This window comes from Hemitrygon akajei, chromosome 4 (genome assembly GCF_048418815.1).
Source record: "Hemitrygon akajei chromosome 4, sHemAka1.3, whole genome shotgun sequence".
NCBI lineage: Eukaryota > Metazoa > Chordata > Chondrichthyes > Myliobatiformes > Dasyatidae > Hemitrygon > Hemitrygon akajei.
Genome location: NC_133127.1, coordinates 100,777,434 through 100,795,147, shown reverse-complemented (window position 1 = coordinate 100,795,147; position 17,714 = coordinate 100,777,434). Strand labels below are relative to the sequence as shown.

Sequence of the window (17,714 nt, the reverse complement as noted above, 5' to 3'; positions counted from 1 at the left end):
CCCTTCGGCCCACAAAGTTGTGCCAAACATGTCCCTACCTTAGAAGTTACTAGGTTTACCTGTACCCTCTATTTTTCTAAGCTCCATGTATCTATCCAAAAGTCTCTTAAAAGACCCTATCGTATCTGCCTCCACCACCGTCACCGGCAGCCCATTCCACGCACTCACCACTCTCTGCGTAAAAAACTAACCCCTGACATCTCCTCTGTACCTACTTTAAACCTTTAAATCTGTGTCCTCCTGTGGCAACCATTTCAGCTCTGGGAAAAAGCCTCTGACTATCCACAAAATCAATGTCTGTCATCATCTTGTACACCTCTATCAGAGTCACCTCTCATCCTCCATCGTTCCAAGGAGAAAAAGCCAAGTTCACTCAACTTATTCTCATAAGATGTGCTCCCCAATCCAGGCAACATGCTTGTAAATCTCCTCTGCACCCTTTCTATAGCTTCCACATCCTTCCTGTAGAGAGGCGACCAGGACTGAGCACAGTACTCCAAGTGGGGTCTGACCAGGGTCCTATATAGTTGCAACATTACCTGTCAGCTCCTAAATTCAATTCCACGATTGATGAAGGCCAATACATCATACACCTTCTTAACCACAGAGTCAACCTGTGCAGCTGCTTTGAGCATCCTATGGACTCGAACCCCAGGATCCCTCTGATCCTCCACACTGCCAAGAGTCTTACCATTAATACTATATTCTGCCATCATATTTGACCTACCAAAATGAACCACCTCACACTTATCTGGGTTGAACTCCATCTGACACTTCTCAGCCCAGTTTTGCATCCTATCAATGTCCTGCTGTAACCTTTGACAGCCCTCCACACTATCCACAACACCTCCAACCTTTGTGTCATCAGCAAACTTACTAACCCTTCTCTCCACTTCCTCATCCAGCTCATTTATAAAAATCACAAACAGGAAGGGTCCCAGAACACCACTGGTGTCCCTGAGGCACACCACTGGTCACCAACCTCCATGCAGAATGTGACCCATCTACAACCACTCTTTACCTTCTGTGGGCAAGCCAGTTCTGGACCCACAAAGCAATGTCCACTTGGATCCCATGCCTCCTTACTTTCTCAATAAGCCTTGCATAGGGTACCTTATCAAATGCCTTACTGAAATCCACATACACTACATCTACTGCTCTTCCTTCATCGATGTGTTTAACACTACCTATTCAATTCTGATCATCAGTGGTTGACATAAACCCAGAAATTTGCAGAAGCAGGACAGAATAACATTTCAACAATCAGTATTGCTGTTTTCCTTCATGTAAGGGAAGTACTTTAAATTTACTTCATGTAGGTACTTTAAATCAGCTGGTATATTCTGATCAGAAATGTAATCATGGAAATACTTTTCAAAGATCATTTAGCCTACTGGGTATATGCCAGCTGTGATAGAGCTACACAGTTTATTTTGCCTCCTGGCACCAGGTCCAAGGTCCCAAGGTTTAAGTTCTCTGGAAGTTACTGTTGCTGCTTTACAGTGCAGTGACCTGGGTTTAATCCTCGCCTCTAACAGTCTGTATGAAGTTTTCTTTCTGTGACCACGTTTTGGTTTCTCCTGAGCACTCCTTGTTTCATCAATTCCAGAAGAAATATTTAAATGAGTTCTTCCTTAAGAGACAACAATTTCCAAAACTTACAGCGCACCTAAATTTCACCTGTCCTCTCTCCAGTGTAATCACATTCCACCTTGTAATGTGGTTACCAGAATTCTACCTGGTCTCAAGTTTTAGATCGACAAGTCATATATACAGTTCTAGCATAGCCTCCCTGATCTTATATTGTATGCCTCAGGCATTAAAGGAAATCATTACATATCCTTTTGTAAAAAAATTATAAGCCAAATATGGTCATATTGTTGGATTAAGTATATTAGTGTTCCATCAGCTGTATCTTGACCAGTATCTTAAAAAAGTGACGTTTGTCATAATTCCTGCTCCAAGAAAACTACTGTAGGTTCTTTAAATCAGTAAAGCAAAATGATATTGTAAAAAAGATTATTTTGTATGCAGTGTTATAGAGCCTTTATTGTTAAAATATGCTCCAAACCAAAAGGAGATTTTATCAGAGGTTACTGTTCACAAGGCAGTTATAACAGTGTGCTGTACTGTTTTGAAATATGTTAGTTTTAGAATCAATTAAGAGGCAGGTATTATACATGCTTCATTACCCAATATATATCAATATTACTTTATTTCATAAATTTTGGAAAGTTAACTGAAAAATGTCAACTTCCTATAACTGATGGAAAATAATGTAATCTCTTTTGTCAGGTAGAAGCCAAAACTAAACATGTCTACAGTATCAAACTCCATTAATTATCATTATGCTGGTATTTCAAGTTGCATTAGCAGCAACAGTTCAAACAGGATTCCCAGCAAATTACCTCATAGTAATAGGGGGATGAATCTGAAAAAGCTATCATAGATACAATGAATGATGGTTTTGGAAATTTAAGGATGTACAGTATGTATAAAAGTATTCATTCCCCCTTGGAAGTTTTGTGTTTTATTGTTTTACACTTGATCACAGTAGATTTAATTTTGCTCTTTTTGACACTGATCAACGGAAAAATACTCCTTTGTGTCAAAGTGAAAACACATAGATTTCTACAAAGTGATCTAAATTAATTACAAATATAAAACACAAAATAATTGATTGCATAAGTATTCACCCCCTTTAATATGACACCCAAATCATCACTGGTGCAGCCAATTGGTTTTAGAAGTCACATAATTAGTTTAATGGATATCACCGTGTGTAGTCAAGGTGTTTCAATTGATTGTAGTAAAAATTCACCTGTATCTGGAAGGTCCATCTGCTGATAAGTCAGTATCCTGGCAAAAACTACACCATGAAGATAAAAGAACACGCCAAGCAACTCTGCAGAAAGGTTATGGAAAAGCACAAATTCGGAGATGGATACAAGAAAATTTCCAAGTCACTGAATATCCCATGGAGTACAGTTAAGTCAATCACCAAGAAATGGGAAGAATATGGCACAGCTGTAAATCTGCCTGGAGCAGGCCATCCTCAAAAACTGAGTGACTGCAAAAGAAGGGAACTATTGAGAGAAGGCACTAAGAGACCTGTGACAACTCTGGAGGAGTTACAAGCTTCAGTGTCTGAGGTGGAAGAGACTGCACATATCACAACTGTTGCCTGGGTGCTTTACCTGTCGCAGGTTTATGGGAGAGCGGCAAAGAGGAAGCCACTGTTCAAAAAGCTCACATGAAATTGCGGCTAGAGTTTGCCAGAAGGCATGTGGGAGACTCTAAAGTCAGCTGGAAGAAAGCTGAGTGATCTGAAGAAACCAAAATTGAACTTCTTAGCCACAGACTAAATGCCATGTTTGGCGTAAGCCAAACACTGCACGTCATCAAAAACGCACAATCCCCACAGTGAAGCATGGTAGTTGCATCTTGCTGTGGGGATGCTTCACTGCAGCAGGCCCTGGAAGGCTTGTGAAGGTAGAGGGTAAAATACAGCAAAATACAGAGAAATCCTGGTGGAAAACCTGATGCATTCTGTGATGCACTATCAATAACTCTCGGAGACGGGAGGTGAACGATAGACTTTTATTAGCAGCAAAAAGGGAGCACGACATCTCGGAGACTGAGGGAGGAGCAGTGCCCCAATCGCCTTTATACAGGGGTCTGTGGGAGAAGCCACAGGAGCAGTCAGCAGGGGGCGTGTCCAGACAGGTATATGTAGTTCACCACATTCACCCCCCCCCCCCCCTCCATTTTAAAAGAGAGTCCCCACGGGGCAAAGTTTCTTACAAGTATATTTACAGGTTAAGTCTATCAGGTGGTTGAGTCTGTCACTGCGATCTACGTAGCACCGGTGGTGATTGCACTGCTGACAGTGGTTGTGCTGGCTCCGGTATGGGAGTGTCGTGAGGAGTCTGTGTAGGGCTTGGTGTGCGTGGTGTCTCGTGGGTATATACAGCGGTGGGTGTGGGGTTCATAGTCACCGTGGAGTGTTCGGGGTAGGGGTCTGGTGCTCCTGCAGGCGCCAGGTCGCAGATGGAGACCGTGTCCTCCCGCCCATCAGGTAAAACCACGTAGGCATACTGGGGGTTCGCATGAAGTAGGTGAATCCTCTCGACCATCAGGGAGTATTTATTGCTCCTCGCATATTTCCGGAGCAGCACTGGCCCTGGGGATGTCAGCCAAGCCGGTAGGGTGGTCCCAGGGGCAGAAAAGAAAAGAGTCGCTCATGAGGGGTGGCATTGGTGGACGTGCATAACAGGGAGCGGATGGAGTGGAGTGCCTCGGGGAGGACCTCCTGCCAGCGAGAGACCAGCAATCCCTTTGACCTAAGGGCTAAGAGTGTGGCCTTCCACACAGTGGCATTCTCCCTCTCCACCTGTTCATTCCCCCAGGGATTATAGCTCGTGGTCCTACTAGTAGCAACACCCCTAGCCAGCAGGTACTGGCGCAGCTCGTCACTCATAAACGAGGACCCTCTATCACTGTGGATATAGCAGGGATATCCAAACAGAGTGAAGAGCTGACGCAGGGCTTTTATGACGGACGTGGCAGTGGTATCGGGGCAGGGGATGGCAAAAGGGAACCGCGAGTACTCGTCGATTATGTTGAGAAAGTAGACATTGCAGTCGGTGGAGGGAAGGGGGCCCTTAAAGTGGACTCTCAGTCGCTCAAAGGGGCGGGTGGCCTTGATAAGTTGTGCCTTTTCAGGACGGTAGAAGTGCGGTTTGCACTCAGCGCAGACTTGAGAGTCCCTGGTCATCATCCTGATGTCCTCAAGGGAGTAAGGCAGGTTCCAGGCTTTCAGGAAATGGTAAAGTCGGGTGACCCTTGGGTGGCAAAGATCTGCATGGAGGGCGTATAGCCGGTCGAGCTGCGCGCTGGCACGTGCTCCCCGGCATGGGGCATCAGGAGGCTCATTGAGCCTTCCAGGCCGGTACAGGATGTCATAGTTGTAGGTGGAGAGTTCTATTCTCCACCTCAAAATTTTATCATTTTTGATTTTGTCCCGCTGTTGGTTGCTAAACATGATCGCAACTGAGCGCTGGTCGGTCAGCAAGGTGAACCTTTTGCCGGCGAGATAATGCCTCCAGTGCCTAATAGCTTCCACTATGGCCTGGGCTTCTTTCTCCACCACGGAGTGCCAAATTTCAGGGCCCTGAAGGATACGAGAGAAGAATGCTACCGGCCTTCCTGCCTGATTGAGGGTAGCAGCCAGCGTGAAGTCGGAGGCGTCACTCTCTACTTGGAAGGGAATGGTCTCATCCACCGCATGCATCGTTGCTTTGGCAATGTCCCCTTTAATGTGGCTGAAGGCCACGCGGGCCTCGGCTGAGAGGGGAAATGCGGTGGACTTGATCAGGGGGCGGGCCTTGTCTGCGTAGTGAGGGACCCATTGGGTGTAATAGGAAAAGAAGCCCAGGCACCGTTTGAGGGCTCTAAGGGTGGTGGGATGAGGGAGTTCCAACGGGGGCGCATACGGTCGGGGTCAGGGCCAATGACCCCGTTCTCCACGACATACCCAAGGATAGCAAGTCGGGTGGTTCCAAACACACACTTGTCCCTGTTATAGGTAAGGTTAAGAGCTTTGGATGCTTGGAAAAATCATTGGAGGTTGGTGTTGTAATCCTGCCAGTCGTGACTGCAGATGGTGATGTTATCCAGATATGGGAACGTGGCCTTCAGTTGTCATTGGTCCACCATTCGGTCCATTTCCCTCTGGAAGACAGAGACACCATTCGTGACACCGAAGGGGACGCGCAGGAAGTGATAGAGCCTGCCGCTCACCTCGAAGGCGGTGTATGGGCGGTCCTCCAGGCGGATAGGGAGCTGATGGGAAGCGAATTTCAGGTCTATGGTCGAGTACACCTTGTACTGAGCTATCTGATTGACCATATCCGCGATGCGGGGTAGGGGGTACGCGTCAAGCTGCGTGAACCTATTGATGGTCTGGCTATAGTCCGTGATCATCCTATTTTTCTGCCTGGTCTGAACAACGACCACCTGGGCCCTCCAAGGACTTGTGCTTGGCTCAATGATCCCCTCCCTGAGTAGCCACTGCACCTCCAACTTAATGAAGGCCCTGTCCCCCACGCTGTACCTCCTGCTTTTAGTTGCCACAGGTTTACAGTCAGGGGTCAGGTTGACGAACAGTGGTGGGGGAGGGATCTTGAGGGTGGAGAGGCTGCAAGTGGTGTCAGTAGCACGGCTTTTGGCATGGTGTTGGGTGAGATGTGTGGGTCGGTGTGTGTGTGTGGTCAGTAGTGTGTTGGCCAGCTCGGTCGCCGAATGTAAGGTAAGATCAGCATGTTCCAGCAGCCGCTGGCGCACGTACACTGACCTGATCCCCGTAACGAAGGCGTCTCTTACTAGCAGCTCCGCATGCTGTTCCGCCGTCAGTCCCATGCAGTTGCAGGCCTGCACGAGTGTCTGTAGGGCCCGGACAAACTCAGCGCTTGACTCTCTGGCCTGCTGCCGCCGTGTCGCTAAGCGATGTCTCACGTAGACGGTGTTCACCGGCCGCCGGTATTGTCTTTTGAGGGCATCCATCGCACCCTGGTAGTCTGTTTGGTCCTTGATCATGGAATAGACCCTTGCACTGACTCTGGAGAGGAGAACCCTGCACTTCGTGGCAGGATCGGTCACCTGAATCTCCTCCAGGTACAATTTGAAGCATGCTAGCCAGAGTTCGAAAGCGTCGCCGGCTTCCTGGGATTGAGGGTTGAGATCCAATCTGTCAGGTCGTAAAATGCTCTCCATGTTTTAAAATTGCTGCTAATAAAATTGATGCACACCTCGGATTGATGAATAACTCTCGGAGACGGGAAGTGAACGATAGACTTTTATTAGCAGCAAAAAGGGAGCACAACATCTCGGAGACTGAGGGAGGAGCAGTGCCCCAGTCGCCTTTATACAGGGGTCTGTGGGAGGAGCCACAGGAGCAGTCAGCAGAGGGGCGTGTCCAGACAGGTATACATAGTTTACCACAGTCTGCAAGAGAACTATGACTTGTGAGAAGATTTGTTATCCAGCAATACAGTGACCCCAAGCATACAGCCAAAGCTACACGGGAATGGCTTAAAAACAACAAAGTTAATGTCCTGGAGTGGCCACGTTAGAGTCCAGACTCAATCCAATTGAGAATTTGTGGCTGGACTTGGAAAAAAGCAGATGACTCATGATCTCCATACAATCTGACATCTACTAAATACTGACTTGAAGGGGGTGAATACTTATGCAATCCATTATTTTGTGCTTTATATTTAGAGGGCTATGGGTAACCCATGGTAATTTCTAACACAAGTACATGTTTGGCACAGCATTGTGGGCCAAAGGGCCTGAATTGTGCTGTAGGTTTTCTGTGTTTCTTTTTTTCTATATTTGTTATTAATTTAAATCATTTTGTAGAGATTTGTTTTCACTTTGACACGAAAGAGCCATTTTCGGTTGATCAGTGTCCAAAAAAGCCAAAATAAATGCACTGTGATTCAATGTTGTAAAACAATAAAACGTGAAAACTTCCAAAGAGGGTGAATTATTTTTTAAGGCACCATATCTTCTTAGCACCAAAAAAAATGCAGCTACTCTTCACTCACGCCTGTGCTATAATTTCAATCAGATCAGAGTTGATCTGGACAGTATCTTCATTTAGCTATCTTCCATGTTCTTTGACATATTCACCTGGGGAAAAAAGGTCTGTTGACCCCAAGTTTTAAAATCTCAAATATGGGAAGAAAATGCCATATTTCCAACATCGTCCATCAATGAGTTTGTCTACCACTTGGTTTGCTGAGTCATCTGCCTCTTCTTCTTAGGAAGTAACTGAGGATCAAGCTTGCTGCACTTTCACTCTGCTTTTGTGGCTTCTGGGTGGATATTTAGGCTAGACTAGCATACAGATGGGCTAGAAGATGGCTGAGATGCATATTGATTAGAACATAGAACAGTACAGCACAGTTCACGCTCTTCAGCCCACAATGTTAGAGTTTTAGAGTCAAAAATAACACAGAAACAGGCCCTTAGGCCAATTTACAGTAATCTGTGCTGAACTCTTATTCTGCCTAGTGCTATTGATCATAGCCCTCCATACCCCTACCATCCGTGTACCTATCCAAATTCCTCTTACATGTTGCAGTGAAACCTGCATCTGCTGCTTCCATTGGCAGCTCATTCCACACTCTCACCGCCATATTCCCCTTAAACATTCCATTTTTCACCTTTAACCCATGACCTCTAGTTCTAGTCTCACCCAACCTCAGTGGAAATGCCTGCTTGCAATTACCTAACTATACCCCTTAAGTTTTGTATACCTTGATCAAATCTCCCCTCATTCTCCTACACTCCAGGGAAGAAAGTACTAACCTATTCAACCTTTCCCTATAACTCAGGTCCTCAAGTCCCAGCAACATCCTTGTAAATTTTCTCTGCACTCATTCAATCTTATTAATATCTTTTCTGTAGGTAGATGACCAGAATTGCACGCAATACTCCAAATTAGGCCTCACTAACTTCTCATGCAATTTCTCCTGAACTGATACTTTCATTATGAAAGCCAATATGCCACTGGCTCACTTTATGACCCAATCTACCTATGACAGTTCTTTCAAGGAATTATGAATCTGTATCCCAGATTCCTCTGTTTTACCACACTCCTCAGTGCCGTACTGTTTGCTGTGTAACACTTACCCTGCTGGTCCTCCCAAAGTGTGGTACTTCACACTTGTCTGCATTAGATTCCACCTTGCCACTTTTCAGCTCGTTTTTTTTCAGCTGTTCCAGATTCCACTGCATGCTTCTTGATCAACACCAGTTTAGCATTCTGTTAATAGTACAGGATCATCATTGCCATAATGATAGTTAAATAGAAGTGAGGCAATGGGAGTGAAATATGCTGCTCCTTTTGAGTTTAGAATAAGGCTGTGTTTCAAGTAAGATGGGGAATATTTTATGTGAAATTGGTTGACCTGACTCTGCTTATTACTTATAATAATTAATGAAATGAATACAGCATTTTGTTCCTCAGTCCTAATACTATATCCTGAGTAAGCTCAAAACTTCACCAATCTGTACAAAAAAGCTTGAGAAGTATATAATTTCTCTGATGTTTGAAATTGTGTTTATGTTCAGACTAATTTAGACCAGCTTTAAACATTTAAAATTAATTAAAATAGCGGAAGTTTCATCAACAGTTGCACCTCTAACACAAATGCACATACGAAAGAAATATTTTTTTTTGTACTACGATGGTCAAAATGCGTGAATAAAATCAGTTGTGAATAATTCAAATTTTAAAGTTTGGTATTAAATATTAAGACTTTATTCATTTAAATCAAAAGTCATTTGTCAGAAATTATCATTCTCCATTTGTATTACCACTTCTGTAGTTGATACTTAATTTGGCTTTTGTAATAACTTGTAAAAGTTTATAAATCATTCTTTGATTAAGGGTTAAACTCTTATTTAATATTGGTACTTCCTTCTCTTTGAGTGAAGAAGCATTGACTTTATTTTTCCTAAAGATTTAACATTGTAATTTGAGTACATAATCTTTTCCAGGAAATGCTTTTAAGTAAACATTTGGGAATACTTGATTTCCCAAATTGACTGCAAAGAAATTATAACTTTTCTATCGCTTCTGGATGATCATTTTATAATTAAAAACTAATTTGATTATTCCAAAAAGTCATCCCTTAAGTGGTTGAATGAAGCGCTCCAACTCTGCCTCAAATCCCAGAACTTGTAAACTAATGCATATAATAAAGCCGACAACAGAAGTGGAGATGTACCAATATTTTTACATGCTTATTTTCTGCATGTTTAAGAACACAATATCAATGTATCAGGTTAATAAGTGATTATTCTCTTGAAATTATCTCTACAACATTTGTGCATGAGCATTTAATTTGCAATTCCTGTTGTCTACTTGTATTATCCATTTATTTTCCTTCATATTTTCCCCAACTAAAACAGTACAAGGGAAAATATGTGTGAACTGATTCCTCATGTTAATATTTTGTGCAATTGCTGTAGTGGAAACTTAAAACTGTTACAATTTAATTACTAAATTTGGATATGTATGAGGATTAATACCAATTTTTCCTCCCTCCAGCACTTTACTTAGGTCTTTTAATATAAATCATTCAATTCATTTTCTTGACATGACTGGTAATTGATAATTGAATAATGAGTATGCAACATCTAACATTAATAGGTAGTAAACTTCATTGAAACAATTTCCCAAACTGTCACTATTGTTACAGATTATGGCTTACCATTTGAAAAAGTAATCACATTGATTTCAGTAATATGTATTACTCATAGCATCATCTACATTGCTAATAACTGGTAATGTGAACAGATTTGGTGTTCAGTATTACTTTACAAAGATTAAAGAGAGCACTGTACATCACAGATGAATCATAAAAGTCTGCAATAATTTGAAAGTAGATCATGCTGAAATTTTAAATGAAATATTATCAGATTTTGTACTTGTAAGTTCAATGTAAGTTTTTTCTTTTCACTTAATCTGGAGCCGATCTGAATAAAATAAAAATAAGATAGAGTAAGCTGTCAACCATGAACCAAACACAACCCCAGCTGTGCATGCTGGTCCTTTGTTATCAATATCAATCTGCTTTGTATTAACCAGGTCCTAGCTTGGTCTGCAATGTCCCCAAGGAATAGTTCCAGTATAAACACTATAGAAACACTGTCAATAAAAAGCTCAGACAAGGGAGAAGATAATGAATCAGCTTTGAATGTAAACAGCCAAACTTCAGTCTATGTTAATACTTTATATTTATGGTCAATATAATATAAGAAATTTTGTGGTTCAATCACTGACAGCGACTAACCATAACTTGTGTAAGTTTAACTTACTCAAAGAAATTTTAAAAGTTTGGAGTCATAAGTGTTTTTTCAAATTTGGCATTTCATTGACTAAATTCAATAACATCATATGACAATAGCTATGGTGATATATTTAATAATATACATAGTCTTTCTATAACTAATAATTTTCATTTTAACTAGTCACAGGTCTTTGCATTTCTATTTCTGAACGTGCAGCATCTGAATTTGTGATGTCAGATTAATGGTTATTTCGGGCAGTGGAATGATTTGAATTGTAAAGTTATCGCTTCTTAACTGGTTTGAATACTTAAACTTGTAAATATTTTATTTTGAAGGTTTGCAGTATTTTGGGTTTAAAACAGCGTTATTAACTACAATAAAGATTAAAATTATTTATATCCATTAATAACTGCATTCCAAAAACAACTAATTTCAAGCTGTAGAAAACATAGGGATGGATCATGTTGGACAAGGTCCACTAGCCATTCGTTTCAGTGGGGTTCTTGTGGCCTATGAATCTGCCATTGTCAGGTTTCTTGGTCACAACTGATGGTTTGCCCAAAAATCCCAACCCAGTGCCCCATAAACATTGGGACCACATGATATATATGATGCCATGATGTGTATTTGCACTCCTATTGTTTTTTTTAAATTAAGATACCTAAGACTTAATCTGATGATAGGTTTAGAAAATGATATGTTGGAGAAGGTTGCATGCTGCCACCACTGTTCAGTTTCATTTAGTAGACTATGTCTTTGTTTTAGATTCAATATTTTGAGGTTTTTGTTTAGAGTAACAAGGGTACAATACCCTTCTTTTGAACCCTGGTTTTATTGTGACTATGCCAGGTTCCATGTTTACAATGGTTTGCACACTTTGTTCATCTTTAACATTTTAGGAATGAGGGACTATTTCATAAGAACTGCCTCCTTTACAGTAAAATCAGAGCACCATCATTAATGTTTTATGTTGGTTACCAGTTCCTCTTGTTTGACTGAGATGTGATGTTGGTTAGTCTGTAGCAGTTGTAGTAACTTTGCTTTTAGAGGCTCAAATTCAATATGTAAATGATAATGATGTTATTGTACTGATTCCATTTGCAGTAACTGTTGCCTCAACAGAATTAATCTGAAAATATTAAAGTCCAAAATTAAATATTGAAATCTGAAACAAAAATAGAAAAGCAGAAGGATCATTTTCTGTTTTACTATCAGATATCCAAACTTCTTTGATTTTCTAAATATTGAAATTGCTGGAAATGTATAGCAGATGCATCACAGGCTAGTAGCTAGAAGTTAAAAAAATGACACCAGCTCATAATAGTATTGGATAAAACTGCAATTTTACTCAAAAATATTCTGTTTTTATTGTATGTAGCTCATGATTGTAAAAAATTTATTTTGATACATATTTACATTTGTTTTCCAGCGCCATTTGTCTCCAGAGGAATTCTATCGGGTATTTGGATTGACAATAGAAGAATTTAATCGGCTTGCATTATGGAAAAGAAATGATATGAAGAAAAAAGCACGGCTGTTTTAACTAGAATTATATAAATTTCAAGAAGAAAATTCCTCCTTCAGTATCCTGCTATGGATATATAAATGTCTCTGCTTATTATTTCATCAGCAGATGGATTTTGAAAACAGTTTTCTGAATATGTGCAGGCATAGAAGTTGTGTTTCTGCTAATCTTGCATGAGAAGCTGAGTACTGTAGCTATTAAGCTCTATGCTTAGACTGTTGTTTGCTACACACCTGTAAAGCAAAAATTGGCATCTGATTAAACTAAGGTGTAATAGAGCTATTTGAAAAAGGGGGAAAGAAGATGGGAAGTTCAGGATTTAAAATACAAAGTGTGTTTATCCTGGACAAAAAAATTTTTAAACTTCCACCTGGCGATAATTTATTAACATCTCATTAACTGCAAATTGCTCTAGGTTCTTAAGAAATGACCCTGATACAATGGTATTTTATTCTAATATACTAGTTGGAAGGGAGGCTGCTTGAGGTCAGTTATAGAAATTAATATAGGTATAATTACTGCTTCTTGCTTGGAAAAAATTGTTTGATGGGAAGCAGAAGAAAAAGCAATGCTAATACTGCACTTTATTCACATATAGAAGTATATACTGAAGAGTCTAACACCATGTGCAATTATCTACATTAGTGTCTACAAGTATATCACTAACATTTTTGCATCTATAATATATATAATAATCACAATGATAAATCTACTGCAGTGAAGTGGAACAACACCTTATGTCAATGGTAGTTACATGTTAGCCAGTCATTGGTTAAAGGGCCCTTAATAATCAGCCCAACCTTGAGCCCAGATGCTATTTATGTCAATTATAGTTAGCATTAGTATGGTTTGATCTATTTTTATGCAACATCCGTGGAACATCTTGGTTTTAAAATTTGAAGTCATCATTAAATGAACATTGGTTTGGACAAATATTGAGAAGAAATAATAATCAGTTTAGATAGCCCGATTATTCTTTATCCTGCATTAGCATATTTGCCTTCACTCTCTATTAAACTCCATCACCCTCATATGACATCTTCTATTGAAATATTATGCATCGCTTGTTCTGTTATTATTTTATGTAGTTGCTGATGTTTCATTTAATAACTCTTCTGCAATAACTCATAGCAAGACTCTTTGCTATGTTGATGTTGTGACATAAATACCAGTGCTGTATCTGCTTTCTGCATTTTAAGTAGAACTTATCAATGCATATAGCCTCCCATTGCAAAACAAGGACTAATTACCAAGCTAACAGAAAGTAGTTTTTAGACAACTGCTGTTCGGATCAGTCCAAATGTTGTCATATTGGGTTAAAGTTGATCTAATAGTGTAACTTACACAAAATGCTCAATGAACAGCAAGTCAGGCAGCATCTATGGAGGGAAATAAGCCATCAATATATTGGGCCAAGACTCTGAAAAGGAAAGGGCAGAAGCCAAAGTAAAAAGATGGGAGCAGGAGGAGAAGTACAAGTGGGGTCAGCCAATCTGTGTCAGGTCTCACCAATGCAGAGGATGCACCGGGAAGACCATATACAATTAATTAGCCTGATAGACTTACAATTAAAGCAACACCTCACCTGGAAGGAATTTTTGGAGCCCTGAATGGTGGTGAGGGAGGAGATGTAGGGTTACCTGTAGTACCTGTGGAGAAACCCAATGCAGATTGGAGGACTGCTTCATCAAGCACCTTTGATCTGTCCATCTCAATTCCACTCCCCATACTGCCACGAAAAGGCCAAACAAGGGTGGATCAGCAAAACCTCATATTCTGTCTTGGAAGTCTCCAACGTGATGGCATGAACAACAATTTATTTAACTTCCAGTAATCACTCCCTCTGGTCCCCCCATTTTGTTACCACTCATTTTGGTTTTCCTCTCACCTTTCTCCTCCACTGCCCTGTCCTCGTGACCTCCCTCCGGCTCCTCATCTCCTTCTTCTTAGTACGATAAATTAGGAAGGGTACAGATAGGGTAAATGCAAGCAAGCTTTTTCCCCTGAGGTTGGGTGAGAATAGAACTAGAGATCATGAGTTGAGGGTGAAAGGTGAAATATTTAAGGGGAACATGAGCGTGAAATGAGCTACCAGCGGAAGTACTGAATTTAGGTTCAATTTCAACATTTAAAAGAAATTTGGGTAGGTACATGGATGGGAGGGTTTGGAGGGCTATGGTCTGGATGTGAGTTAATAGGACTAGGCAGATTAATAGTTCAGCACATACTGCATCAGCCAAAAGGCCTGTTTCTGTGCTGTACAGTTCTATAACTCTATGACATTGCTGTGCTCTGCTGTCAGTTTCCTTCTTCTCCAGCCCTTTATCTCTTCCACCTGTCACCTGCTAGCTTCTCACATCACCCCCTTGGGTCTCCACCACCCATGTATCTTCTACCTCACCTGGACTCACCTAATCCTCCCCTCACCCCCACCCTTTTTATTCTGGCTTTTGTGCTCTTCCTATCCAGCCCTAATGAAGGGTCTGGACCCCAAACTGTTTATTTCTCTCCATAGATGCCACCAGATGTTTTGAATTCCTCCAGCATTTTATGCGTGCTGCTCAAGATTTCCAGCACCTGCAGGATCTCTTGTGTCTCTATCGAATTGTGTAATGTTGTATCCATGTTTTGTGTGGTCTGGATGGGCTTGATCTTGGCAATGTCTGCTTGAAATAGGAAATAACTACATGTACCCAGTTCCAATACCCTTACAAAAACTTTTTTTTAAAATCAGTGATGGGAAATGAGTGGCTCCACACTATAGAGATTGCTGTGAAATGCTCAAATACATTATCCTAACTGCAATAAAGTTTAGTCCAAATATTGCTTAAGTTTCCAATCTGTGCTGATAATTAAGCCACTTAGAAAACTGGATACAGTTTATTGTTACCAAAAATTATTTTAAAAACTGTTATACATCAGATTTCACTATATACAATTTTGCAGAAAAAAATTAGATTTGTAATAAATCCATTATTTTCTACAGAAAGATGACCGGTCAATGATGGGCAGGGGTATGGGATGGGGAAAAAAGATTTTTGCACACCTAATTGAGTGTGTCCTGTTGGCAATATACATTGAGTACGGGGCATATTGTCCATTATGTTCTTGACATTAAGAGGCTCTTAGTTTACTAACGATTATAAGTGCTTGAAATACAGTGCCTATAAGAAGTATTCACCCCTCCCCCTTGAAAGTTTTCATGTTTTACAACATTAAATCCAATGAATTTAATTTGGCTTTTTTTTGACAGTGATCAACAAAAACACATTCTTTCGTGTCAAAATGAACACATCTCTACAAAATGATCAAAATTAAAAACAAATATAAAACACAAAATAATTGATTGCATATGTATTCACCCCCTTTAATCTGACACACCAAATCATCACTGGTGCAGCCAATTGGCTTTAGAAATCATATAATTAGTTAAATGAAGCACACACAAAATGCTGGAGGAACTCAGCAAGCCAGGCAGCATCTATGGAAAAGATCCTTCATCTTTTCCATAAATGATACCTGGCCGCTGAGTTCCTCCAACATTTTGTGAGTGTTGCTTGGATTTCCAGCATTTGCAAATTTTCTCTTGTTCATAGTTTAATCGATATAACCTGTATGCAGTCAGGGTGTTTCAATTGATTGTAGTAAAAATAAACCTGTATCTGGAAGGTCCAACTGCTGGTGAGTCAGGATCGTGGTAAAAGCTACACCATGAAGACAAAAGAACACTCCAAGCAGCTCCATGAAAAAGGTATTGAAAAGCACAAGTCAGGAGATGGATACAAGAAAATTTCCAAGTCACTGAATATCTCTTGGAGTATAGTTAAGTCAATCATCAAGAACTGGAAAGAATTTGGCATAGCTGTAAATCTGCCTGGAGCAGGCCGTCCTCAAAAACTGAATGACTGTGCAAGAAGGGGACTAGTGAGGGAGGCCACCTAGAGACCTATGATAACTCTGGAGGAGTTACAAGCTTCAGTGGCTGAGATGGGAGAGACTGCACATACAACAACTGCTTCACCAGTCACAACCTTATGGAAAAGTGGCAAAGAGGAAGCCATTGTTGAAAAAACACTCACATGAAATCTTGGCTGGAGTTTGCCAGAAGGCACGTGGAAGACTCTAAACTCGGAAGAAAGTTCTATGGTCTGATGAAACCAAAATTGAGCTTTCTGGCCATCAGACTAAATGCTATTTTGGCTTAAGCTGATCACTGCACATCATCAAAAATGCACCATCTGTACCGTGAAGCATGATGGAGCTGCATCATGCTGTGGTGTTGTTTCACTGCAGCAGGCCCTGGAAGGCTTGTGAAGGTAGAGGGTAAAATGAATGCAGCAAAATACAGGGAAATCCTGGAGTTTGCAGACATGATGCTGTTTGCTAGAGAACCTGATGCAGTTTGCAAGAGAACTGCAACTGGGGAGAAGATTTTTTTTTCAGCAAGAGAATGACCCCAAGCATAAAGGCAAAGGTACACAAAAATGGCTTAAAGACAACAAAGCTGAGGGTTGGAGGCACCGCAGGACTGATGCCCAGGCTTTAATATATGAGGGATCCAGGCTTAGGTTTTTTCAAGATTTTTCAGCAGCTGTTATTCAGAAGCGTAAGGAATTCGATTTGATTCTCCTGGCAAAGCTAAAACTTTTGTGGACACGTTAGGCTAAAGAATGTATACAGTATATCGTGTAGGCCTGGTTATGAATGATAACATGCTTGATGGTCGCTTTATTTTACCTTTTCATTGCTCGGCAGCAAGAGATCTTATAGAATGGGTAACGTGTTTGTTTTGATTAATACAGTTTCATTATTTGTTTAAATTAGCAGTGCTGCTCCAGCCTGAAAAAGTTTAAACATGACGGTAACAAATCGATGGATTGATAAATTACGCCCTGTTTTCATTTTTGACTGTTAAATGCCATATTGGCAGTAGGGCAGGATATTGGGTGCTATAAGGTTCAGATATCCCCTTTAAGTGTGGGGTAGGTCCTCTTGTTCAGTGCTGTTGGTACTTTGTTTTTGTGTGTGTTTATTGTTATTTACTTATTGCTGCTCAGCTGATCTTAAATTGAGTTTCTTCTCTGGAGTCACATGATTGTTATAAAGGGTTATGACCAGTAATATATTAAAATTGTGCACTTGGAACATTAAGGGGAGTCATTCACCAATCAAGAGAAAGAAAATCCTACTAAACCTGAAAAAGGAAAGGGTGGATATAGCCTTATTGCTGGACACACATTTAAATGATAAAGAACATCTAAAACTGCAACAGAGTGGATGTCAGAGGTTACAATGGGACATTGATAGGATGCAAAACTGGTCT

General features: G+C 40.8%; 1 protein-coding gene across 1 annotated transcript in view; it reads left to right on the top strand.

Moving 5' to 3' along the window:
* ablim2 (actin binding LIM protein family, member 2) overlaps positions 1-15,212 on the top strand; it is a 381,429-nt gene extending 366,217 nt beyond the window's left edge. The window contains exon 22 of the mRNA XM_073043109.1: positions 12,296-15,212. Coding sequence (XP_072899210.1) covers positions 12,296-12,409 — 114 coding nt within the window. The 3' untranslated portion in view covers positions 12,410-15,212. The remainder of the gene's footprint in view (positions 1-12,295) is intronic.
* Positions 15,213-17,714: the final 2,502 nt, after the last annotated feature.